Source organism: Lactuca sativa, chromosome 3 (assembly GCF_002870075.4).
Source record: "Lactuca sativa cultivar Salinas chromosome 3, Lsat_Salinas_v11, whole genome shotgun sequence".
Taxonomy (NCBI): Eukaryota; Viridiplantae; Streptophyta; class Magnoliopsida; order Asterales; family Asteraceae; genus Lactuca; species Lactuca sativa.
In genome coordinates, this window is record NC_056625.2 from 179244739 (window position 1) to 179271857 (window position 27119).

General features: G+C 32.5%; 3 protein-coding genes across 5 annotated transcripts; all 3 read left to right on the forward strand.

The window, feature by feature from the left end:
- The first annotated feature begins 235 nt into the window (after nucleotides 1-235).
- Nucleotides 236-11648, forward strand: LOC111909961 (uridine kinase-like protein 5). The gene is made up of 16 exons (XM_023905753.3): nucleotides 236-313; nucleotides 406-411; nucleotides 2602-2725; nucleotides 2854-2945; nucleotides 3116-3185; nucleotides 3275-3390; nucleotides 3477-3573; nucleotides 3851-3930; nucleotides 9182-9376; nucleotides 9468-9551; nucleotides 9635-9695; nucleotides 9818-9878; nucleotides 9990-10080; nucleotides 10235-10307; nucleotides 10400-10482; nucleotides 11335-11648. Exons 1-16 carry the CDS (start codon nucleotides 236-238, stop codon nucleotides 11515-11517), a joined length of 1494 nt encoding a protein of 497 aa, XP_023761521.3. The 3' UTR covers nucleotides 11518-11648.
- A 5071-nt stretch (nucleotides 11649-16719) lies between these two features.
- On the forward strand, nucleotides 16720-18654 carry LOC111909950 (GDSL esterase/lipase At5g14450). Its single transcript, XM_023905743.2, has 5 exons — nucleotides 16720-16969; nucleotides 17080-17289; nucleotides 17363-17535; nucleotides 17941-18214; nucleotides 18331-18654. Exons 1-5 carry the CDS (start codon nucleotides 16735-16737, stop codon nucleotides 18588-18590), a joined length of 1152 nt encoding a protein of 383 aa, XP_023761511.1. The 5' UTR covers nucleotides 16720-16734; the 3' UTR covers nucleotides 18591-18654.
- A 1389-nt stretch (nucleotides 18655-20043) lies between these two features.
- LOC111909949 (uncharacterized) lies at nucleotides 20044-24011 on the forward strand. 3 transcript variants are annotated; one of them, XM_052769449.1, is made up of 16 exons: nucleotides 20044-20321; nucleotides 20417-20524; nucleotides 20727-20894; nucleotides 20962-21073; nucleotides 21144-21293; nucleotides 21375-21479; nucleotides 21577-21660; nucleotides 21777-21892; nucleotides 21994-22095; nucleotides 22184-22297; nucleotides 22377-22433; nucleotides 22542-22608; nucleotides 23282-23335; nucleotides 23448-23522; nucleotides 23632-23667; nucleotides 23758-24011. In XM_052769449.1, the coding sequence occupies exons 3-16, from the start codon at nucleotides 20875-20877 to the stop codon at nucleotides 23869-23871; spliced, it is 1206 nt and encodes a 401-aa protein (XP_052625409.1). In that variant the 5' UTR covers nucleotides 20044-20321; nucleotides 20417-20524; nucleotides 20727-20874; the 3' UTR covers nucleotides 23872-24011. The 3 variants fall into 3 exon arrangements, with proteins under 3 accessions (XP_052625409.1, XP_023761507.1, XP_023761510.1); XM_023905739.3 differs by lacking the exon at nucleotides 20417-20524; XM_023905742.3 differs by lacking the exon at nucleotides 20417-20524 and having other exon boundaries at nucleotides 20810-20894.
- Nucleotides 24012-27119: the final 3108 nt, after the last annotated feature.

The following is a 27119-nucleotide window of genomic DNA, read 5'->3' on the forward strand; positions in this document are numbered from 1 at the left end:
AATGGTTTAGGAATAGGTTAGATTTGCCGATTCAGCAAAAAAAAAAATAAGGACTGAATTGAAAAAAATAAAAATAAATAAATAAAATCAAAGATAAGAGTTATAGAAAATGTTGTCTCTTTCCGGAGCCACCGGAATCAACTCAATCAAAGTTATGGTTTATGAGTTATAACTTAACATTGAAGAGGGTCGGGGTAGGGATATTGTGGAATCTCATAAATATTGCACGCAAACAATGCATAATGATAAAGCTCAAATTATATTCTTGTTACACCTAAAACCAATTGGAAATATGGTTGTGCTTGTTAATATGGTTATTAAACATTATTGTGTTATGTTTTACATTAGTTTTGGTTGATATGTCATCAACTGACGGTTTATATTGTGTTTACCATATTTTGTTAGTTCATGGTAAGTAAAGTTATGAACTTGCAATGGCGATTTCTTTTAATTGGTAAATGTATTGATGAACACAAAAATGTATAGTTTTAACAAAACAACTTTTCTCCATCAAACCAAAATATGCCAATATTATAATATTCTCCAAACTAAACCTTTACATTACAAAATATAAATGACTAGATTGAAGAAGAACAAGAACAACACTTAACAGAGAGAATGTCACATCCTATAAAAAATAAATTATGAAAAATAAAAACCTAACTTGCAATCAACATCATATACTTTTTTTCTTATGACGTAGCTTTAATAATAAGAACTTAAATCACATTCTTTTGGTAAGGGAACATCCCTAACAAGGGTTTTCAGGCCAGCTTCAGCGTACCGACTAATCTTCCGCTGTAAACATGAGGCTTTGCCTCATGCCCTGGAGTTACTGCAGGCGAACCTTCATGGCCACGAGGGCTGAGTAATGTCAGGACTTGAACATGGGTCAATAGGTTATCCACCATATCTCTCACATGTCCTACCAAGTCACTACAACCGAAGTGGTTTAAATCACATTTTTTGACCTCAACAAACATGGAATGATGTCGATGGATCTAGGGCACAATGACAGTTTGATCCAACCAATAAATAGGCATACGGAGTTGGTTTTAGAACATCCATAGAAACAAAAACTAAGGTTTTTGCTCATATGAGAAGTATGATCATAGATCAGCCACAACTAAAAATCACCATTTTTTTTCTTTGGAAATGAATATGGCAAACGAGAAAAAAGATGTGCATGGTTGAGGGAACAAGGCGTGAAGGAGAGAAAGAAAGAGAGAGAGAGAGAGAGAGAGAGAGAGAGAGAGATCTTTTACACATTATTGATTAGTAGGTATGAGTCATGTAATACATGGATTGATTAAAAAAAGTTATATACGAAGATATAAATATTAAATATTTTTTTAAAGGAAATGTTAAATATCAAGGTGTAAACATTAAGTATTTTTTAAAATAAAACTTCAAAATATATACAAACAAAATGATGAATAAACAAACCAATTTTTACTAATAAAACAAACTACAGAGAAATAATTACATTTTTTCCATATAACCTTTTTTTTAGTTTTATCAATGAAAAACAACAAAGTTCGATTATTTTTCTTATATAGACCATTTTGTCTAAAATGACAATAAATTTTGAAAGAAACATGCCAATTTTGAATTATATTCATTGAAGGATATATATTAAAATTTGAAAATATAAGGAAACAAATTAATGACATATTAATTATTTTAATTACTTTTTATAACTTAAAAATTAGAATAGTTAATTAAGAAAATTAAAAATTACCACTAAATGATAAGTGAAAATTAATCACAAACTTGCATTTGTTAAAATACATAAAAATATGACAAATGATAGAAATGATTTTTATTTATTAAAGTAGATTTATTTATTAGAATAGATATGTCAATACAAAGATTCACAACTCACAAGAAAGAAGTAAAAAAAGAAAGACAAAAATGTCCCTCACATGCATGTAGGACGGGAGATAAAGGTTATCAGGCTCTCATTAACTATGTATGTCCATAGGACTATCGAGTGATCGTGCATGAAAAACAAAGAATGAGTGGTGCAAGTTATTTGATCCGCCAAACCACGACAGCCATTTATGTAATTTATTCTTTAAATAACCAAAAATAATTAGAAAATACTAAAAAGGAACAAAATATGAAATAGTCAACTATGGACCAAAATCAAAACAAAAACAAAAACAAAAGACAAGATGGTCCAAGTTAAAAAAAATAAATAAATAATAGGTACTAAGTACGTAATATACCCCCAAACTACATATACCATTCACCCAATTTACTCTGAAAAGAAATTAAAAAGGAAATCATGATTTTCCATGTAATAATGGGCTACGTCATCAACTCAAAGAACTGTGATTTTCCCGCTTGCTCTCTTTTCTTCTAAAACAACGAGATTTTATTCGATCAAAATATGTCTTGATATGTTCATCTACTTGTATATTTTCTATATCATCGTTATGTTGATTATTGTTTCAAAACTTTAAATCTAATTGGGTTGAACTTATGTTTGTGTGGAATGGAGTTTGACTTCGTATTGAACTAAGTGAACTCCATTGTTTCAAATCAATTTCGTTTAGTGAATTTAGTTACACAACTAACTGTTTTTATCGATATCAGATTTCCACACTTGTGATGGATGCCAAAAAGTCGGATAAATCGAGTAACATTGTTAAAGATCAATCTTCTTCTCAACAAGACAGTGCATGTGCACAAAAGCCAAACAAAGTGCCTTTCATCATTGGTAAATAATCTGTCTCAGAGTCTTGGATACTTCAAAACTTCACTTTTTTTTCAGAAAGTTGTGTTCACGTTGTGATGTTAATGCTTAATATTAACAAATTACTTCATTTTTTTGAAATGTAAACGAAGGTGTTGCTGGTGGAACTGCATCTGGAAAAACAACTGTTTGCAATGTGATCATATCAAGACTCCATGATCAAAGGGTTGCTCTTATCAATCAAGTAAGACACAAGCTCTATTCACATTGAAACCCTACAAAAGGTTGTAAAGTAACATGCATTAGATGCTACAACTACAAGCTACATGGTTTTGTATGATTATTGATTGAACTCTAATTCTAGCAATGCTTAACTTTAGTTCAAGTACTTTAATCAAGTTCAACTCTTTATAGGATTCATTTTATCGTTCTTTGAGTGATGAGCAATCAGCAAATGTACAAGATTACAATTTTGATCACCCTGGTAATTAACTTATTCATCTCAAAATTCCTAATGCTACAAATTCTTTAAACATTTAGAAACTTTACACTATGTCATGATGATTTATACAGATTCTTTCAACACTGAGCTTCTTTTATCATGCATGGAAACGTTAAAAAAGGGACAACCAGCTAACATTCCAGATTATGATTATAAGATCCATAAGAGCAGTGGATCAGGTCGCATGGTATGTGAAGTTGAACTAATTATGATGATCATGAACAAATTTAGTGTATGACAAATGAATAATTTTGATCTTTGAACTAAATGTAGGTAAACCCTTCGGATGTCATTATTCTTGAAGGAATTCTTGTCCTTCATGATAGCAAAGTTCGAGATATGATGAGCATGAAAATCTTTGTTGATTCAGGTTCATTACTTATCATAATTTATTTACATTGATTTTCATGTACTTTTAACTAAATTAAATTAAACCATTTAAAAATTCTATAACGAATGTTGGATTTCATATAGAGAATAGAAAATCAATGTGGGAAAAATAATATAATGGAAAATGAAGTGAAACGTACATGGCTAGATACTATATCATCTTTCATTTTACTATATAACTTACTTTTTTTTGGATTCACATGTTTATTATTAAATTTTCCATTATTTAATAATAACTTTAGAATTCATGAATATAGATTCTGATGTGCGATTGGGAAGGAGGATAAAGCGTGACACCGTTGAGAGAGGCAGAAATATTCAGTACGTGCTTGACCAAGTTAGTAGAGCTCTCTTTTTGCTTAATGAACTTTTATGAAATAACATGATCTACTATCTTAAGAAACTTTTTTTTTGAAAGGGTACTCTCTTAATAAACTTTATGAAGTAACAAAATTAACTTTATGAAAAATTGCATGAATTTTACAAGTAGTCTGTATAATTAGCTTAAGAGCTAGAAGATACCAACTTAGTGATTCTAGCTAATGTCACATTTGTTTGTACCTTTTTCAAAAAATATAAGGTAACCATTTATCAAAGGATTAAATGCAATATACTTTTGTTGATTTGCTTATTATAGCATTCTACTTTCATTTCTTCTTATTAAAGCAATATACTTTCAAAAACATATCCAATTATAGCAATATCTTCCATGTTCAAAGCAAATTTCATTGTTATAATTTAAAAGATAATTCAAAATATAATGTCCTAATAAAAAAATTGGAATTGTCATGTTATAATTGGTTTGATTTTTCAAAGTACAATGTCTTCAACAAGCTTTAATGTTATAATTTACTAAAGTAGTGCTCTTTAGTTCTTTTTGAAAACAATATTGGAATTTTTAGTTGATTTTATCATTTTATTATAGTTTTTTTATGGGACTTGGATTCGAGTACAGGCAAACTCCAATAACCAAAGGTTAACTTTTTTATTTCTTCCCCTAAAATAACTATGGATCGTTATAACGTCCTACTACTAACTGATCCTAAATAGCTGGAAAAGATAACTCTAACAAATTGAATACTAGATAATAACTAATTTTGTAGATTAAACCCAACTCCACTAATCCACATTATCCCCTCCAGCCGTACACCAGGCCAAACCTCTTTGAATTATTCCCGGATATAACATCACTCTCCGTCCAATTTTGAACCTTGTCCTCAAGGTTAAAGTCAGGAAATTGCACATTCAACACTTCAAACTCTTCCCAAGTCGCTTCATAATCATGTAAGTCCTTCCAACGAATCAACACTTCATACCCTTGACACCCTCTCAAACTCATTCCATGTCATCTGGTTGTAAGATAACCTCCATGTCTTCAGTAAGGGTAGCTGGCAAATGAGGACCAGCAATAAGGTTCCCAATGGCCCTTTTTAATTGGGACACGTGAAAAACAGCATGAATGCGAGCTGTTTCTGGCAACAACAGGAGATGATACACCACATGTCCGATATTCTCAATGACCTCATAAGGCCCAAAATACCTAGGTGCAAGTTTCTTGTTAACCCTTCTCGCCACAGTGCGTTGTTGATATAGGGGAAGCTTTAAGTACACCTGATCTCCAATATCAAAACTTTCCTCTCTCCTATGCGCATCCACATTTTTCTTCATCTGCTGTTAAGCTTTGAGCATATGGACTTTAAGTTCTTTTAGCACTCGATCCCGCTCTTCCAAATATTGCTCGACCGTGCCTACCACCATTTTTGCTTTCCTGTAATATACCAAATGAGGCGGATCCCTACCATACAATACCCGAAAAGGTATCGTCTTTGTTGAAGTATGAAATGAAGTGTTATACCAGTATTCTACCTACGGTAGCCATGTGACCCATTGTGACCCACTTCTTTGGCGTTTCCGCCGCAAAACAACACAGATACGTCTCCAAACAATGGTTGACCACCTCGGTTTGATCATCGATTTGAGGGTGGTAAGTCGTACTCCTTCTTAACTTGATGTCCATTGCTTTAAACAATTCCTTCCAAAAATTACTAAGAAATACCTTGTCACGGTCAGAAATAATGGACTCCGGTATCTCGTGAAGCTTCACGACCTCCCTCATAAATACATTTGCCACCGAACTGGTTGTGTATCGGTGTTTAAGGGGTATAAAATGCGTGTATTTGCTGAGAAGATCCACAACAACAAAAATGATGGTATTACCCTCCGACTTTGGTAGCCCGTCAATAAAATCCATCGTAAGCTCGGACCAAACTGTAGATGGCAACTCGAGTGGCTGCAACAACCCACTTAGGGCCATCGTTGAGTACTTGTGTTGTTGACACGTGTCACACTCGACCACCCTCTTCGCCACGTCACCTTTCATTCCCGCCCAGTACACTTCACGAGCAAGGCGTTGATACTTTTTTTATACCCTTGAATTCCCGCCAACCACACCTTCATGAAACTCCGTAAAAAGAACCGATACCCAATGCAACCCCTTAGGAATTACGAGTCGGCCTTTAAACAACAGTCGTTGTTGGTTCCCTCTTTTACTTTTTCTTTCATGGAACAAATCTCTTGATTTGACTGCAGGTCAGCCCATAATGTCCCCCAATCAAACCGACAGGCTGGAGCCATGACAGTACCCAGCTGCGCCTCGGGAGTAATTCTTGATAACATATCAGCCACGCTATTCTCGTGACCCGGTTTATAAACAATGTCAAAGTGTACCCCATAATTTTCGAGATCCATTTCTGGTAGTCTTCCATGACACCCCGTTGCTCGATTAAAAATTTCAAACTCCGTTGGTTGGTTCGAACAACAAACCTCCGACCCAGCAAATATGGTCTCCATTTCTGAATGGCTAACATAATTGCCATTAACTCTTTTTCGTAAACCAACTTGAGACGTGCTCATGTTCCCAAAACATGACTAAAATAAGCCAACAGTCTACCATCTCGCATGAGCACCGCCCCCAAACCGTACCCGGACGCATCCGTTTCGAGTGCAAATTTCTTAGAAAAATCTGACAACGCCAACACGGGTACCTGAGTCATTGCCACCATCAATATTTTAAATGCTTTGGTTGCTTCCGAGGTCCACTTGAAATTATCTTTCTTTAATTGCTCTGTCAGGGGCACACTATTTTACCATAATCCTTCACAAACTTATGGTAGTAACTGGTCAAACCCAAAACCCCTGGAGTTCCTTCAAAGTCTTTGGTACCGGCCATTGCAACATGGTTGAAAGCTTGGTTGGGTCAGCCGACACCCCTTCTTTGGCTACGATGTGACCAAGGTACTGCACCTGCTCCTAACTAAAAAAAATATTTTTTCTTGTTTCCATATAAGTTATTTTTTCTCAGAACCATGAGAACCCTGTCTAGATGTTCCAGGTCTTCCCTCTCAAACTTACTGTATACTAAAATGTCATCAAAAAACACAAGTACAAACTTCCTTAAAAATGGTTGGAATACCTTGTTTATGAGGGACTGAAAAGTCGTGGGCGTGTTCAATAAGCCCAAATGGCATTACCAAAAATTCGTAGTGGCACTCGTGTGTTCGGAAAGCTGTTTTCTGCACATCCCCCACCTTCATACGTATTTGATGGTAACCGGACTTAAGATCAAGCTTAGAAAATACAACCACCCCATGAAGCTCATCCAACAATTCATCGATCACAGGTATGGGAAACTTATCTAGCACCATCTCCTTATTAAGTGTGCGGTAATCCACGCAGAACTGGAAACTTCCATCTTTCTTCTTAACTAACAATATCGGGATTGAGAAAGGACTCATGCTCGGTTGAATCACTCTTGCCTTGAGCATCTCACAAACTAGTCTCTCAATCTCATCTTTCTGTGCATTCGGGTACCGATAAGGTCTGACACTAATCAGTCCCATACCCTCCCAAAGATTGATGGCATGTTCATGGCTCCTTTGCGAAGGTAGGTCGGCTGGCATGTGAAAAACATCGTCAAATGACTCCAGAACAGTGTGAACCAAATGTGATGTTCTTCCTAGTTTCCATTCCCCTTCGATGGTTCCCACGTGGATCATGTATCCTTCCACCTCCTTTTGTAGCATCCTACATAGAGATTTACACGAAACCAAAGTTTTGGCTAGGCTAGGATCACCCCGGACAGTGACCAATCTTTCACCATCCCAAAATTGCATCCATAACTCTCGCCAATTAACTATCATATCTCCCAAGGTTTGAAGCCATGACATGCCCAATAATATCAGGTCCAATTAACTATCCCTTCAACTCATCTTTGTCCTCGTCTTCATCACCTAAAATTAAGACCTGCAATGTCTTGCTCGAGCAGCGATGACCGGGTAAGAATTTTTCGTCACACTGGAAACATATCCCTTTGGCCCGTTTTTCTGCCAACTCAGTTGTTGTCAAACGCTTAAACGTCCCACACCCACTTCCTTTCTTTTAACTAACTTATGTGTTAGAGACGAGATCCCCTTAGAATCTACCCCGCTGTTCCAACATGTCAATCTGGTCCCTGTACCAACTTTAACGCCACCAATAGCCCTGGTCTCATCAATTTTGATAGCCATACGGATTGCCTGAACTAGGGATTCCGGTTCCGCAATCCGGACGGCTGAATGTATCTCTGCTTTGAGCCCCTTGATGAAAGTACTTTCTTGAACCGACTCGGGTACGCTCGCCAATTGGCCCGCAAAACCTTCAAGCCGATCCACGTAGTCACGAACGGACCCTTTCTGTTGTATATCTAAAAATTGCTCCTTAAAACGCTACCCTCATGGGAGGATTGGAAACGCTCCAGTAATTTCCGCTTAAACTTCCTCTAAGAGCGGAACAGTGTTTTTGAGTCATGCCAACGGAACCACGAGAGAGGAGCCCCCTCTAAACAAATTGCCACCGCCTTTAACTGATCCTTTTGACTGAATTCTTGAACTTCAAACTACCTTTTCGACAACCCTTGAGTGCGTTTCTTTTCCTGTTTCCTTTTTTGATTTCTTTGAACTTTGCGCGTTTCGATCAGAATCATCGGAGTCATCATTTTCATTCCCACGATCAGTTTCTGAATCAGAGGACGAACCACTGTTTTTCTTGGTGGGTTTCTTGATCGGCAGGGTTAAATCAACAATTGCCCCAGTGAATTCTTCCATTTGCACTGCCACCTCCACCCTATGAGCTTCCATGGAATCAAGGATTCGGTTGACAGATGATTCCAACGCCGCCAAACGCTCTCCATTGGTTCCCTTTCCCTCTAGCTTTTCCGCCATCAAAACCGTACAACTTTGATACAAAAATGATAGGACCTGGATTTGAGTACAGACAAACTCCAATAACAAGGTTAACTTTTTTATTTCTTCCCCTAAAATAACTATGGAGCGTTATATTTATAACGTCCTGCTACTAACAAATCCTAAATAACTAGAAAATATAACTCTAACAAATTGAATACTAGATAATTACTATATAATAACTAATTTTATAGATTAAACCCAACTCCACTAATCCACATTATCCCCTCCTGCCGTACACCAGGCCAAACCTCTTTGAATTATTCCCAGATATAACATTTTTTAATACATTTAAACTTTGATTTGCAGTATGATAAACATGTGAAACCTAGTTTTGAAGAATTCATTCTTCCATCAAAGAAGCATGCAGATATTATTATCCCTAGAGGATCAGATAATGATGTGGCCATTGACTTGATAGTCCAACATATCCGTACAAAGCTTGGCCAACATGATCTTTGTAAAATTTATCAAAACCTTTTCGTTATCCCCTCAACATTCCAGGTAACAAATAAAAACATTCTATCAAAATTTTTATTAATATGTATCCTTTAATTTATTTCAAATAATTTTATTTCACTCGTTGTTCTTTTAGATCCGTGGAATGCACACACTCATACGTGATGTGAAAACAAGAAAGCATGACTTTGTTTTTTATGCGGATCGGCTGATTCGCTTGGTATGATGACAATTTAAAATATTTAAAATATGATTTAAGATTATGATCTTATATTCATTTAAAATGTCGGAAATAATTTTTAGGTTGTGGAGCATGGATTAGGTCATCTTCCTTTTACAGAAAAACAAATCATTACTCCAACAGGTAAGTTACACAGGACAAGACAAAACATAACACATAGTACTGGGTTGTGTGTATTGATGTAAATGGGATAAAAATATAATTTTTTTTTCTCTCACCGGTCAAGTTATTTTTACCTTTTACAGGATCCATCTACACAGGAGTGGTATTCTGCAAAAGGTTATGTGGGGTGTCAGTCATTCGAAGGTATTTTTTTTCAACAACGTATTTTTCCACACAAAAGAACACAAGTCTCTCACTCTTCTTCATTTCATATTTATAAAAAATATAAAAAGTCTGAATTTCACAAATTTTTAGTGGGGAAAGCATGGAAAATGCGTTAAGAGCTTGTTGTAAAGGAATCAAAATCGGTAAAGTCCTTATTCAACGCGAAGGGAATGATCGACAGGTATAATTTCTCCTACAAAAACCATTAAATAATAATAATAATAATAATAATGTATGTTGTTATTTATAGATAGAAATAAAAAAAATAAAAAAAACTCGTATTCTTTATACTTTTTTAAATATTCTTATTAATCAAATTAAAGTTTTTGGTGCAGTTAATTTATGAGAAGCTACCTAAAGATATTGCAAGCCGACAAGTTTTATTACTTGATCCGGTGCTTGCTTCAGGTTTTATACAATTGATACACTTGAACTTATCATCAATTTTTTTAATAAAAAATAATGTTTATTCTTTAAACCTTTTTTGTATAATTAATCAGGTGATTCTGCTGTGGAGGCAATTTCCTTGTTGCTCAACAAGGGTGTATCTGAATCCAACATCATTTTTCTTAACCTTATTGCAGTAAGCTCAATTCGGAGTATGTTGCTGTTATTTGTAATAAGTAAAGTTTTGTGTGTTGCTATTATTGGTAAAAAATCAAGTATGTTTCTATTATGGATAATAATTTAAGTACATTGTTATTATTTGTATTAAGTACCTTTTACCTATAATAACAATGTATATATTTTCATATCCATAATAGCAAAGTACTTGCATTTTGAATAAAACATTAAATATGTTGTTATTATTTGTAATAAGTAAGCTACCTTTTACCTATTATAGGTATGTGATCATATTTCTTAAAGTCAGATTCCATAAAAGCCATCTAGTTTTTTTTTTTTTTTTAATAACCATTCAGAGTATTTTTTTTTTCTGCTTTGATCTCTGAAAGTTTGTTTTTTTTAAGAAAAAACACTGAGTTTTTTGGGTTAATGAATTTCAAAAAACAATCAGAAGATCAATTTTATGGTTAAAGATGTTTTTCTTAAATTCAATGTTATAATTGTTAAATCACAATAATAATAATAATAATAATAATAATAATAATAAAATCTGGTTATATTAAAAATAATTCCAAATTATAGTGGTTTTTATATAATTTAAAGTTTCATGTAATACTTTTTTTTTGAAAAATAATATAAAATCTCAATATAAAAAAAAATCTTTCTATGTTTAAACAAAAAAATAAAAAACCAAAGTAGAGTCCTTTCATAAATTCATCTCAATAATGTCATGATAATATTTTTTTTAAATTTTAGCTAACAACCATAATTTATTTTATTTTAACATTATCTTAAAATAAAATAATATCATTATCAATAAAAAGATAAATATAATGATGATTGTATTTTTATTTGGTAATGATATGTGAAGGCACCAGAAGGAATACATACAGTTTGTGGACAATATCCAAGACTGAAAATAGTGACGTCAGAGATAGATTCCGGTCTAAACGAGCATTCAAGAGTAATTCCAGGAATGGGTGAATTTGGAGATCGTTATTTTGGTACTGGTGGTAATGACTCTACACCTTTCTTACCAAAAAATAACAAATAATAAATCAAAAAAAAAAAAAAATCCTTCATAGTTTTTGTACGACGTATTAGAATTGCATGTTACCTTTTTTTTTGGCGCAATCTTGATTGTTACATATTAATTGAAGAGATTATATTTATCTGATTTGTAGATGTTAATTTTCATAAAAGTGTGACTCATTATAACAACTCTAATTTGCAAAAATACACATTTTTAAAAGGTTATGATCTCTATGAGTTAAATGTGGCCTATTTGTGTTGAAGATTGGTGAAGCATAACGGCATGTATACGTCAACATGACGCCAGATGTGTGTTTTAAAAGTAAAGAAAAGAGATACAGTACATTTATTGGTTTTCCATTCTAAAAAGTTATCTTTTGAACATTTAATATGAAGTATAATACATTCGTGAAATCCTTCTTTTTTCCGTAAAATTGTTTTTATAGGTAATTGCCCCTTACTTCTTTTCTTTGTATGAAAGAAGTGTCATGAGTTTGAACATCTATTTTTGTTTTTTATTTGGTGTTAGAAAGAAAATGAGATAGTTATGTGAATAAAAGAAACGGCTTATCAATTTGCAGTCTCATTTCCTATATAGAAGAGTTGAAGAAAAGTAAACATGAATTACCCAAGATTAATTGATTATGATAACTTGACGTATTTTGCTACAATACAAAATCTTTTAAAACATTCGTGATTTTTTCTCATACGAAATGCCAACATCATTTTGCGATTAATGATGTCATTTTGTGTAAAAATATATTATGCGAACGTATTTTGCAAATATTTTTTAATAGATATTTTAAGAATTGGACAAAATTGTAAAAATGGTCCCTGTTGTTAGCAAAATTATGTGATTTTTGTCCAAAAAAGTTTGGTGATGCATCGGTGGTCCAATTTCGGATACCATGTGTGGTTTTGGTCCCTATGGTTGGTATTTTTATGTGGTTTTGGTCCACATTCATCCTAAAATGACCAATATACCCTTAAAACAGTTTTTTCTATTTATTTTAATTAAATTCTTTTTCCTTTAATTAAAAAAACCAAAAACATATCACCCTCTCTCTTTTTCTCTTCTAGACGACATCCTCCCAACAACACCATTGGAGTACCATTTTCTGATGGAGCACCACCACCAGAACCCTAACTATAGTTGTGTCCGCCTCCATTCCAGCACCCACACAACCTTATTCCATAAAAGGTTCAAACCTGCACTATAGTTTACTATCGAGGGTTCGAATCCCTCTCTCTCTCCTTTTTTGCTTGTTAAATAAATTTGTTTCTTTATTGGATTGGTTTTGATCGGATGGTTTCATTATCATAAAGAAAGGGGAGTGGCTCGGCTATCCCGCCTAGCCAAACCAGAAAAATGGATTAAATTAAATATAAATGAGTTGAAAAAAAAAAAGAATATTTTTTTATGACATGATCCCTATATGTATGAAGGAACCGAAGTGACTCCTAGTTCAAGTCTTTGATCTCCTATCTCAATTAAGAGGGGTCACGGAAAGAACAAGTTCAAAATCACGATCAATTCCTTTTTTAAATCCTCAATCCTCAGGCCACAACGAGATCTAGAAACTTTAGATCTGACGATAAGTCTGACAAGATTTGGGTTTCAGATCTAAGAAGAAGAGGCGTGGTTGAAAATGGATGGAGGCAAGCAGTGAACAGATGGTGTAGCGAGTAATGGATGGGTATGGTGGTGAACGATATCTTCGACGAGATTCGAGTCTTAGTTATGGATTTCAGAGCTTTTCTTCGGAATGAGTGTAGGTGGTGTTCTGACAAGGCGGAAGTGGCCGGAAAAGATTGTGGTAGTTGGAGGTTCTGATGAAGGACTTCTCGTAGGTGGGTCAAAGCTTTTCGCTGGAGAGAGAGAGAGAGAGAGAGAGAGAGAGAGAGAGAAAGAGAGAGAGAGGGAGAGAGATGTGTTTTTTTGGCATTGAGAAGTATAGAAGTTGAATCCAGCAGTAGGAAGGGTAGATGTGGAGGGAGGTGGTAGCTGTAAAGAGATGATGAAGGAGACACTGGTGACAGTCTCCCAAAGCAGGTAGGTGAGAAGGGCTCGGCTCCATGCAGGTCTTTCACCAACGACTGGCACTGAATTAGCGCGATGCGAAAGAGTCTGGGCTTAGTCAATGTTAATGGTGGCATACAGTGTCGATAATCGGTGGTGATGGTGACGACAGTCGCTGGTGATAGTGGCAACAATCGATGGAGATGGTTTTTGTGCTCTTTAGTTTTCATCAAATACAAAGAGAGAGAGAGAGAGAGAGAGAGAGAGAGGTGGGTCTTTTCTCATTTTAAATTAATTAAAAACATTTATATAAATATAAAAAAAATTTAAAAAAACAAATATAAGGATCATTAAGGTCATTTTAAGTGTATAGGGACCAAAAACAATAAAAATATCCAAATTTGGACCATTGGTGTACCACCAAAACTTTTTGGACCAAATCCACAAAATTTTGCCAACCACGGGGACTATTTTTGCAATTTTGCCTAAGAATGGTTCTTAGAATTACTATGCATTTTGAATATTTTAATAATTAGCCTTCCCTTTAACAGATTAATAAACCTTTTAGAAGGTCTGACAAATCTCGACACGACCTGCAACATGATACGAAATAAATGAGTTTAGGTTGAGTTTTTCAACCCGCCAACCTGTCAACATGTTTATTAAACAGGTCATATATGTGTTTCTCAAAAAATATACGGGTTGACCTGTCAATCTGTTTATAATTTTAATAAAAAAAATTATATATTTTTTAAATGTATTAAGTATTATACATTATATAGTTTATACTTCGGTTCAAAAATATAGTTTATACTTTGTACAAGGATAGGAAACCCGATACCATTGACCATTTGACATGTGGGTAACCATTTGTTGATTTGCATTGCAACACATTTGATGTTTGCCCTAAATAATCTCAGTATCTCACGAAAATAATCGAATAAGCTCTCTCCTAGTCTCCTATCTATGATGAACGATAAAATGAACTTACGAAAAACGATAACATGAATGATTGAATCATTATCGAATGATATCGACATGTGCGATTGAATTTATCTATGTTTGTATTAATGTTTTAGTTTGAACATGTTTCCATGAATGTTTTACTTTCTATTTGGATGTTTAAGACTTAAGTTTCTAAAATTCTGATATGTTTGCATCGAGAATTTTTTCATGTTTAATTATCAATTTTATTTATGAAATTTGACATATGAACGCACGAACCCAAATCTGACCCACGAACTTGCCAACCTGTGAACCCGTATAAATAAGTGGGTTGACGGGTCATATATGAGTTTATGTTCCAAACCTGTCAACCTGTGACATGTATAGTTAAATAGGTCGTGTTCGGATTTGTATATTTTGACCCGCCAACCCGCGATCTGTCAACCCGAATACGACACGATTGTCGAACTTATTTTAGATGCAAGGGCTATACATATTGTATTATTTTGTATATTAAAATAATATCTTGATAATGATACTTTAGTATTGTTGTTATTTATCCACACTAGAAGAGTATTCAAAATATATTAATTTTTCTAACTTATGTATATTTTTTAATAATACTTTAGTTATTTATTTTATGTACATTTTTTTGCAAAAAAAAAAAAAGAAAAGAAAAGAAAAAAGAAACTTATTAAATAACACAACTAGTCAACTGTATGTAATTAAAAATTGAAATTATTAAATGCGTTCATAAAATAAAAAAATTCAATATTTATCAAAAATTAATATCAATTTAGCATATAATATAATATTAAAGTAACATCATAACATGTATTATAGTTAAAATATCGTTAGATACTGGAAAAACTATATAATTAACACCCAAACTTGAATGATAAAACTGTACACAAAAATTATGCATAGTAAAGTGCTAGATTTAGGTGTTGTTTGTTTTTTTTTTTAAATCTCTTCAAACCACTTTTTGCTGCGGGGCGCAGTATACGCAGAGCACTTTTCCTTTCGCAACAGTTTGTTTTTTGGAAGACTTCAGACTCCAAAACCTCTGCGCGTGTGCTGCGTGGCGCAGCACTTGACTTGCCTCTTCAAACCTCTTCAGCTTTCATTTTTTTGAAGTGTTTTTTTAGAACTTTGGTATAACTTATTTTTTTAAACTTTTTTTTTTTAAAACTTAGATTTTTTTAAACTTTTATTTACGGATTTGATACAATTTCTTATTATTGTTTTCACAAAATTTTTTTAACTTGATTTTTTTAAAAAAAGCTTTAATTTTTTTAATTTTTTACCGTTTCTGTTAATAATATTTTCAGTTTCAATTTCATCTTTTTTAACGTGTGTAATTTTTTACGAACTTTGTAGACATCGTTTGCAATTCTTTCTTATTTTTTTATTTTTTCTTATGTTTTCTAAAATTAGTTTTTTTTTCTAGAATAAAGTTGTTAGCTTCTTTTATATTTTTGTAAGTTTTTTTAAAAAGTTTTATATTTTTGTTGTTTACATGTTTTTTTAGTATTCTTTCAATGTTTTAAGACTAGAAATATTTAAATTTTGGTGTTGAAAACTATTTTCAGTTTATAAAATTAGTTTATTTAAACTTCAGTTTACTGCAGCAGTCAGCAGATGTTAAAAAACAAACATATTTCTTATTATGGGCTGAAGCCGTTTGTTCCACCTCTTCTACAGAGAATTGCAGAGGTGGTCCGCAGACTTCACGAATTTTCGCTTCGAAAACAAACAACACCTTAGTTTTTTTTAATCATTTACATCAAAATGGTATAACAATTATGTTAGGTTTGATAGACAGAACATTTAATTTGGTATAAAAAATTAGTTTTAATGTTTAGTTGGAGATACTCTTACATAAATATAATTATCAATTTGTCATAGCCATTTTACATTTTTTATCACAAATGTTTTTAGTCAGTCAATTACACAATCTTATTAAATTTTGAAAAAAAATGTACAAAAAATACAACTAAAACAAGAAGACGAGCGGAAAGCAAGTTAACGGAGACAACTCTTAAATAATTTGATTAAAACTAAACAATAATGATTTAATTAATATTATAAAAAGCTTAAATGTATAATTATTAAACATCTTTTATTAAAATATACGTAATTTAAAAATTTTGGTTGTTCAATATTCAAAATAGTTGGTGAAAGTAGAGGGGCTAAAGTGACACTTAAGCAAAGTGAAGGAAATGGTGCTCGTGTATATACATAAAGGACCACCGGAGTTTGCTTGAACTCATCATGGCAGCTATCATATTCTTACTCTCAATGGCTGTCGGAGTAGTCACCAGTCAGCCATCTCCACCGCCTTCCGGTAACTGCCATATTCCAGCTATATACAATTTCGGTGATTCAAACTCTGACACTGGCGGCATAGCGGCGGCATTCTATCCTCCCGGGCCACCCTGTGGTGAAACCTTCTTCAAGAGGCCCGTCGGAAGAGCCAGCGATGGCCGCCTGATCATAGACTTCATTGGTAAACAAAAAATTATACGAATTACAAACAAATAATCGTGATTTTACGTTTTATTAATAAGAATTTATTAATTTATTAACAAAATTTATTGTTTTACGATATATAATTAGCCGAGAAACTTGGATTGTTGTATTTGAGCGCATATTTGGATTCAATCAAAGCAAATTACACGCATGGTGCGAATTTTGCAACGGGTGGTGCGACCATTAAACGTGTAAATGAGTCGTGGTTTGCAAATGGGGTTAGCCCATTTTCTTTGGATGTCCAAGTTGAACATTTTAATCAGTTTAAAGATAAAACGACTTATTTGTATAATCAAGGTAAATTCCTTAAAATAAATATCCGAGCTAAATTATCTGTTTTTACCTAACTAAAAAAATATATCTTTGGTAGCTAAGGAGGAGTCTCAAAGAAGTAATTTACCTAAACCCGATGATTTCGTGAAAGCTATATACACAATCGATATAGGCCAAAATGATATTGCATACGCTTTTAGGACATTGGGAGTTGAAGCGAGTCGAGTTGTAATCCCTGACCTTGTCAATCAATTTGTTTCTTGTGTTCAAGTAAGTTTTTTCTTTTTTACCTTTTAGATTGAAACTATGAATCATAAGTTAATAATATGTTATAAAATGTCCACATTTATGTCAAAGTGGGACGCACGTCATAGAATATTTCCATGAAAATAGCCATAGATGATAAAGATGAGAGTGAGACAAGATATTGTGTCCAAGTTGGCTACTAAGTCTTGTCAACCTATTTAAGGCAAAATATGGGTAGATGTTGCCTCATAAGTCATAACTCAATACACATGCGTGTTTTCATCATAAAGAGAAATAAAGAATGTGGCATCTATGTTAAGAGTTAAACCATATTTACACTTATTGCACTTGTTTTGAAGATACATTTTCTAAATATGATAAGGTTATATTAATTTCATAATAACATTTACCTAAAACATGAACATATAGCAATTATATGGAAAAGGGGCAAGGGCATTTTGGATACATAACACGGGACCCATAGGGTGCTTACCCGTAATATATGCAAAAAATCTTGATCCACCACCAGGTTCCCTTGATGAGGTTGGATGTGCAAAAGACCAAAACGCTATAGCCATTGAGTTCAACAAACAACTTAGAGCTAAAGTAATTCAGTTGAGATCAGATCTTCCAAAAGCTATATTGATTTATGTGGACATGTACTCTGCAAAGTATGAACTAATTAGCAATGCAAAGGACCTAGGTGTGTCACTTGGAGCTCAATTTGTTATAAAAGTTATTTTATCAATTACAATATTTGTTTTTGTTAATCATGTATGAATAAGTTCTTTGATATGTTGTTATATGGATTTATGATAGGATTTAAACAATGGTTCACGATATGTTGTGGGTATCATGATGTGGATGAAGACGTGTATTGTGGGAATCGAGGAAAGATTAATGGTAGTGAAGTGTTTGCTGATTCTTGTAAAGACCCAACTAAGGTCATTAGTTGGGATGGTGTACATTATTCTGATGCTGCAAACAATTGGATTGCGACCAAAATCACTAAAGGATTATTTTCAGATCCATCACTTTCAATTACTGAATTATGTCCTAAACATGTATCAATAATGTAATATAATAATAAGAATAATATCATTTGTTATGAATTTATACTAATTGAAAAAACTCATTTCTTAATTCTTGGTATTATCTTAGAGATTGTGAAACAAGTGTTTTTTTAATGTATAACTTATTCATTTATCAAAAAATACAACCAAGTTAACTGTTTGGGTCCTTTTTTGTTGTCCTCTTTAATATATTGTTCTCTTTTAGTAGATTTCTTGTCGGATTTATAATCTTTTTGACCTATTTAAAGATTTCTTATTTAATTATGACATAAAGTCGTATGTTGGATTTTCTTTATATCATGTCTTTAGCTTCAAAAATGATCTAGGCATCACTAATAGAAAACGTGATGATAAAATTACCTACAAACAATATTATTACTTTTTATATTTCTAAAATTGGTACTAATATCATGGTTCTAAAAAAAATAAAGCGTGTGATGTGGCCGTAAGGCTAAACTTTAAGTTTTATGAGTCATAATAAAGTCATGATGTTTTTCAAGATCTGATGTAAGATGACAATGTTGTATTAACCTATAACCATATTATAACATAATTATAGGTTTATATCTGATTTTTAGAATGTTATATCATAACTAATAACAAAAAATTAACAAAATTTATTAGTTGTATGTCCGATCAGAAAATGCATAAAAAATGTATACAAACAATAAAACTATTGTTATAACAAGCATGAAACGTCATATCATTTTGGTCTATGTTTAAATACACCGCCAAGACTAATACAACTTAATATTTTTAGTTATGGTTTAAAATTTTATCTAGTTTAATTTTATTTTTTATTTTATTTGAAACGACAAATTTAATCTACTCCTAAACCACTCCTTAAATCAACTTATATTTACAACGGGACTTGAACCCTCAATCTAAAAGAGAAAAGACAACAACGAATACCGCTAGGCTATAAATATATTTTTTTTTGTTGCAAGATGATACAACCTTTGCTTTAATATTTGTTTGAAAAATAACACTGTTTTGACTTTTTCTATTGCTCATAGAAATATATAGAAACATTAACCTCAAACTACAAACGAATTAATGCACATAATAACAACATTTTTTTTTTACTTTTTTATAAGCGAACCATTTTGTTTTTTTTTTTAAAAAAAAACTACATTTTTGAGATACGCTTAGTTTCAAGAGAAAATACCCAATAAAAAAAACTAATGTTTAAATCCAAAATTGAAAATCGAAAAATTGAAACTCCAAAAATGAACTCAAATGTAAACAAAAATAGTTAAATACATTTATATTTATGTATTTATCGATGCATTATATTTATTACTTTATGTATATGTACTTATTATATAACGTATAAAAAATGCGGGAAGAGTTTTGAATCATTATTGTCCGTACACGTTTCCAAACATAAACCATAACCAACGGTCAAGATCTTATTGTTTCTGACACAAATACAGAGTGGGGCAACACAGTGTCTTGCCCAACGATCTTCCACGCTCTCAAATAAACAATTCGCATCAATCATCATAGAATTTTGTCTGTTCAAAGATTCTTCGTGCAAGCTTTTACAATCAGCTTTCATGAATTTAATCGATCTCCCATGAAATCATTTCGTAATCTCTCCGTTTAGTTACTTCTATTTTGCTCCGTGGAACTTACTCAGGAGATTAGAAGCTGTAACTGGTGTTTGATAGAGTAGAAATTTGAGCACTGTTTTCGCCTCAAATCTAGGGTTTCTTCTGCTGTAGCTCATTTCAGGTAATTGAAACTTACGATAGCGCTATATCTGTGTATAGTTCATGTAAATTGATTACGAGAGTTGATTTGCATTTTGTTCTGGTTTATATTATCAGATTACGATCTAGGCTGAGTTGATTTGCATTATGTTTGCATTGGTTGATTTCGTTTTCTCCCGATTTCTCTCTCCACCTTGTTTGTTTCTGAATGCCGTATGTGGTTTGGTAATTTGGTAAATACAGTTGTCGGTTGGTAATAAATAGAAAAAATCTGTATTTCTGTAGCTACAAAAGAAATTAAACTGATCGATAACTTTTTATAGCTTCAGATCTGGATTTAAACAGCATAAACATTTCGAAGTAAATAGCAATAGTCAGTATCGAGTGTTTAGAACTGATTACGATTATGTTTTTCACATCTTATTAGGTGAAATAAATCAGATTTTGACGAACTAAAATCAATTGATCATCGTTCTTCAAGCCTCAATAATCGTTCACATTCAAACACAGGTTATGAATCACTCAACCTGATAGATTCACAAGAGTTCTAAAAGGGCATCCAGTTCAGAATAAACATGGGAACACCTATGCGCAGGTTCTTCACTCTTTCCTTACAATGAAAAATATCTGTTCATTGTCATTTACGATTACTTTTTATGCAGTGGAATGATAAGAAGACCAAATGAGACAATGAGGCTAATAGTAACAACTTTTATCAGTATTGTATTTGGATTCTTTTTAGGAGTATCCTTCCCAACAATTTCATTAACCAAGGTATGCTTTCAAGTTTCAACAGTTTTATCATTCTTTCATTCACATGAACCTAATTTTGTCTTTGAATCAGATGAACCTTCCATCTACTCTACTTCCATCCATTGATCTTGGTTACATAGAGGACAAATACTCAGGCCTCTCATCACAAGCCCTCTTGAATGTTTGGTCTTTAATAAGGCATCACAAGGGATTATCATCATATGAACCAGAGGACACAAAGGTAAATTTGCTTATTGTTTTTCCATTTTGTGTATCTCTATGTGTTTTCTTTCTATGTAAATCCTTGTAAATTGTAATGCAGATATGGGTGTCAACAAATCCTCAAGGTGCTCAAAGACTCCCACCAGGTATCGTTGCATCTGAGTCTGATCTCTACCTCAGAAGACTCTATGGTATACCCAGTGAGGTAGAATATCTTTTTCAAAAAATCCATTATTGTATTTACTTTAATTTAATATTGGTTATTACATTTATTTAAAAGGGTGAAATCTTGAATTTTTCAGGATTTGATTATCAAACCAAGGTACCTTGTAACATTTACAGTGGGTTATGAGCAGAAGGAAAACATTGATAAAGCTGTGAAGAAGGTTGGTGAATGATGATATGGTTATTTCACTTATTTCATATTTGTGTCCTTTTTATTCCAGTGTGTGTGTGTGTGTGTGTAAATAAAACAAAACCTATCTAATTATAGAAAGTTTAGTTCTCAGAGAACTTCTCAATTTTATTGTTTCACTATGATGGTCGAACAACTGAATGGGATGAATTTGAATGGTCAAAGAGAGCTATACATGTCAGTGTTCTCAAGCAAACTAAATGGTAATATTTAGCTATTTACAATTTACAAAATTACCCTTTTGCATAAATTCAAAAACTTAAACTGTTTGGTAGATAAAGAATGTTGAATGGAATTTTTTTAGGTGGTATGCAAAACGATTTTTGCATCCAGATATATTGGCGCCTTATGATTATATATTCATCTGGGATGAGGATCTTGGATTGGAGGATTTTGATGCTGAAAGGTGAACTTTTTTTTTTTTTAAAAATTTATCTTTTTGGTAAGTGAAAAGTAAATAATTTTTTTAAGACTTTGTAGCATTTGATACACAGGTATATAAGTTTGGTTAAGAAGCATGGATTAGAAATTTCTCAGCCAGGTTTATCAGCTAATAGTGGATTAACATGGCAAATGACAAGGAAAAGAGATGATAGTGAAGTGCACAAGTAAGAAAGAAAATTCATTTTCAATTGTTGGATGTAGGGGTAAATCCGTAAATTCACTTATCAACATTTGCATTCATAGAGAAGCTGAGGAAAGGGATGGGTGGTGCACGGATCCACATTTGCCACCATGTGCAGCGTATGTTATTATTATTTTTTTGTCACTTTACATATTTTTATAAAATCTCAATCTTAATATTTGCTTTATTGTTAAAACGTAATAAAAAATTTTTTTTATGAAACACAGATTTGTTGAGATTATGGCCCCTGTTTTCTCCCGGAATGCATGGCGTTGTGTTTGGCATATGATCCAGGTTTTTGACAACGATTTCTGTCTGTCTGAATAAATGATGTATAAAAGTTAACTGCTAGCTGAAAAACTAGCTGATAAAAAATGATGTTTGGTAAAAACTAGCTGATAAGCTAACTGAAATATATAAAATGGGCATTTAAAATAATAAGTTTCTATAATTATTAAGGGGTATATTTGGAAATTTTTAAAATAGCGTCTGAAAGCTAGTCTAAGTAGCATTTTCAAAAGCTAGCTTATAAGCTACTTTTTGGCTTGCCAAACATAACAGTTTAAAAAAGCTCGAAACATAAGCTTTAGGAAAATTAAAGGAAAAAAATAAATTAGGGAAAATATAGTAAATTTAGAATTTTATGTGAAAGAAACGATTAAATGTTATCTGGATAAATGATGTTTAAAAAAAAAATAATTAAACGTGCACATTTAGAGAAATTATATAGAAGGTTGGAACTTAATGAGAAAGGTGAAAAAAAAAATGATAGTAAAATGTTTTATGAATAACTAACGTTTAAAAAAAATATTTAATTAAAAAGACAACATGGGTAGGGAAATCAAAGGAAAAAATAAACGAGGGTAAATTATTAAAAAGTTATAAATGGATAAAGCCTCATTTCCTATTTTCTTTATATATTAGAAACATTGATATATAGCTTACCAGATTAAACCCTGATATACAGAACGACTTGGTCCATGGATGGGGTTTGGACTTTGCTCTTAGGAGATGTGCCGAGGTGATAATATATATTATATAAAATATCAAAATTATATTATTTTATTTTATTCCAAAAATATAATAAATTTGAATAAAAAGTTGGTTGTTTAAAATTTAAATTTTCAAAACAGCCCGCTCACGAAAAGATAGGAGTCGTAGACGCTCAGTGGATTGTTCATCAAACGGTTCCTTCACTCGGGAACCAGGTGACTCTTTTTCTCAAAATCCCATTTTTCAAAATATCAATCTACTTTATATAATATTTTTTCAACCTACTTTATTTTGTTAAAAATAAATAATTTTTTTTTCTCTTAGGGAAACTCCGAGAATGGAAAGGCACCATGGGAAGGGGTACGGTTGACTTTTTTGACTTTTTTTTTTCTTTAACATAAAAGAAAAATAATAAAGTAGGATGCTATTTTGAATTGTTTTTGGTTTTAGGTGAGAGAGAGGTGTCAAAAGGAGTGGGCAACGTTTCAATCACGGATGACATTAGCTGAAAGAGCGTATTTAAAGGAGAAGGGGATCGAATACAATACTTCAACAAATGGTTAGTGGGTTTTGGATTTTGTTTAAATTAAATAAATTTTATAAATTAATGTAAGTATAACTAATGGAGATATAGTTATGTAGTGTTTGGTAAAAAGGAAAACATTTTAATTCCATGAGTTTTATAGTTAAGTGTTTCTATCTTATCTGGTTTTTTGTTTAAATATATTTAATTCCAGTAATTGATTGCTAGAAATAAAAGTAATTTATTATTATAATTATTTTTTTTATAAAAAATAGTGGTTTTTATACTAGATATTCAAAGAAACTTAAATTTACGATATCTACTAGACACTCAAAGAAAAAAGACCGACAAACTTGTTTATCAAAACATATAGACAAAATTACAAAAATGGTCCTGTGATATGCATTTTTTTTGGGGTTTTAGTTCAAACCTCGATTTTTCTGGATTGGTGGTCATTTTGAGCTAGTTTCATTGCGGATTTGGTGCCTCAGTAAACTGAAATGACTGTAATACCCTTGGGGTATTTATTTTTTATTTTTCTTTGATTTTTTTAAATATAATATCTATTTATTTATTTTAATAATTATTTTAATAATAAAAAATGGCTCACTTTTCTCTCTCTCTCTCATACCTCATCGGACCAACCTTCCCCTTCCTTCTTCACTTACAACCAAGAACCACCGTTGTCGGCTACCGGAGCAGCTCCCTCCGCCACTCCATGCTGCCATGGTAAAAACCCACCACCACCGTGTTTATTTTGTCAAGTACAACAGCCCCAAACATCCCTGACCTTTACTCCTTCCTCCCGTCGTCTCTTACGAGTCGACCTCACCGGAAGAAATAAACAGAAGCAGCGGGAGTCGCCAAATCGAGCACCACCGGCTGCCATCGTCGTTCTCAACCCACTCTGCCCTCCCCTGTCGTGACCCACTGTTTCGACCGCCTTCCTTATTTCCACCAAGGTAAAGCACAGTAGCCGCCACCTCCTTCATTTGTGTCGGTTCTTAGTTCTTTCACAAGCTCCACCATTTGACACTTGTTGGAATCACTACCAAGATTTTCCAATAAACAACATTATATACAAAAAACAACTTCAAACCAACAAATTAAAGTCCATCCAATGTACCTGGAACGAAATCAGGGATGAGAGGGCCAAATCGGAGACCAAATATACAGATGTAGGTATACACAAAAACATACAGATGTAGGTACACCAAGAAATTAAAACCTAGAAATTGATAGAGATGCGGGAATGATAAACAATCATCAATCTGTAGAGCTAGGGTTGTGAGGTAAAGAATGATAGTTTCTCGGGCAGACACGGTGATTTCTTCTCTATTGATTTTCTTTCTGTTGAAACAAGGTCTGTTAAAAGAAAAATAGAAAAGGACGAAGGTGGAAGAAGGAAGAAGATGGTGGTTATGGGAATTGGGTGTGTTTCTTTTTCGAGAGAGAGAGAGAGAGAGAGAGAGAGAGAGAGAGAGAGAGACCGGTTTTTTTATTTAATAATAATAACTTTAAAAAGTGAAAGAAAAATGAAAACTAAATTCATTAAGGGTATAATAGTCTTTTTAGTTTGGACGGGGACCAAAACTGCATGTAAACTAGCTCAAAATGACTACAAATCCAAAAAAGTCGAGGTTTGGATTAAAACCCCAAAAAAATGCATATCACAGGGACCATTTTTGCAATTTTGTCAAACATATATTCATTCTTCTATAAAGATATATTCTTTTGTTTAGAAATGACAAATATATCCATGTTTTCATATGGTTTTTCATAAATATCCCCAAATTTTAAAATTTCTCAAAATAATCACAAATAGGTTTAGCGATTCGAAACCCTTAAAAATTATATAGGTTTTGAGCATAGTTTTTTTTTATTCTTTTACCCGTTAACAAATCGTACTCATTTAACTTTTTTATTAAAAGGGTCGGGTATGTATACCGTTTATAACCTGTCCCGTATAAATTTTAGAATCATATATTTGTATTTTATACTGTCTAAAGTTTAATTTCAATTTTAATCCAAAGTCCAAATGGCAAAAGCCAAAAGCCAAAAGCCAAACTATTTTTACATAGAACTCGAGGAGTCGACTTCTAGATGGTCTTTTACCAAGAATCATGGTATCATTTCATTAATATTTCATCAAGCAGTCACTAATTTCATTTATAAATCAATAAAGTCATTATCAACCGGAAAAAAGTATGCAATTGTTATTCTCTATCACCACATTCGATATTCAAAAATCAATCAAAGTTACTACAATAGTGAATTTAATTCCAATTGAAAGTCCTCAAGTATGTAATGCGTTTTCTAAATAAACATTTTTGTTTGATTATTCAAAAAAAACATACGGGTTATGGGACGAGTTTGGAGATCTGTTGATTCAGTGGATAAAGGTATGAGTTTGATTATTCAAAACCATGCGGCTTACAGAGCAAATTTGGATTGGATTTTGAAAATTTTTAAACAGGTTTAAATCAATGTTGATTTGCTCCAAACTCAACTCATTGTCAGGTCTAATCACAAATTTCACTGTGGGCTAATGTAAAATTGTTTTTTTCTTCTTTTAAAAAGCGATCTATCCTTTGTGTCATTAGGTTTCGTATAGCCAAATTGCTTATGTATAAAATAAAAAGCCGTGAAATTGTAATCTTTAGGTTAATATCCAAGTCTTCAAACATTCTTTTTACCCAAAAATGAGTTATTGAACTAGTTATTCATAGTTTTTGGGTAGGAGGTTTGTGGGAGACAATCAATATGTTATTACGTTAGGAAATATGATAAATTATGGTTTAGATATGTCATCATATATAAACCTATAAGAGTTTGGACAAACATCATCGACAACATTAATGTCAAGTTATTGTTGCTCCTTATGTTTGTCCAAATGTTTTATATCTATATCTTGTAAAATGGCGCCCCTATACATGTATCGGTTCATGTAATTAATCGACCGATAGTTGAAACCAATCGAATGGAAAAAGGGTTCGAAGGAAAGTTGTCATGTGTTGGATATAGTATGCAAGATCCAAGCAATGTTTTGTACTATAAATATATGAATCTATAGGATTACATATGAAAAGTTTGAAAAATGATATAGAAATAACTAATATACTTATAAATAATAAATTTATTTGTTATTAATTAAATAAAACATAATAAATATAATGTTTCATTTATTTTATTATTATTATTTGAAACGGCAAACTAATCTAGTTCTAATTATCATCACCTATGTCTCCAACAAGACTTGAACTCATAACTTCTCAAATGAAAAAGTCAC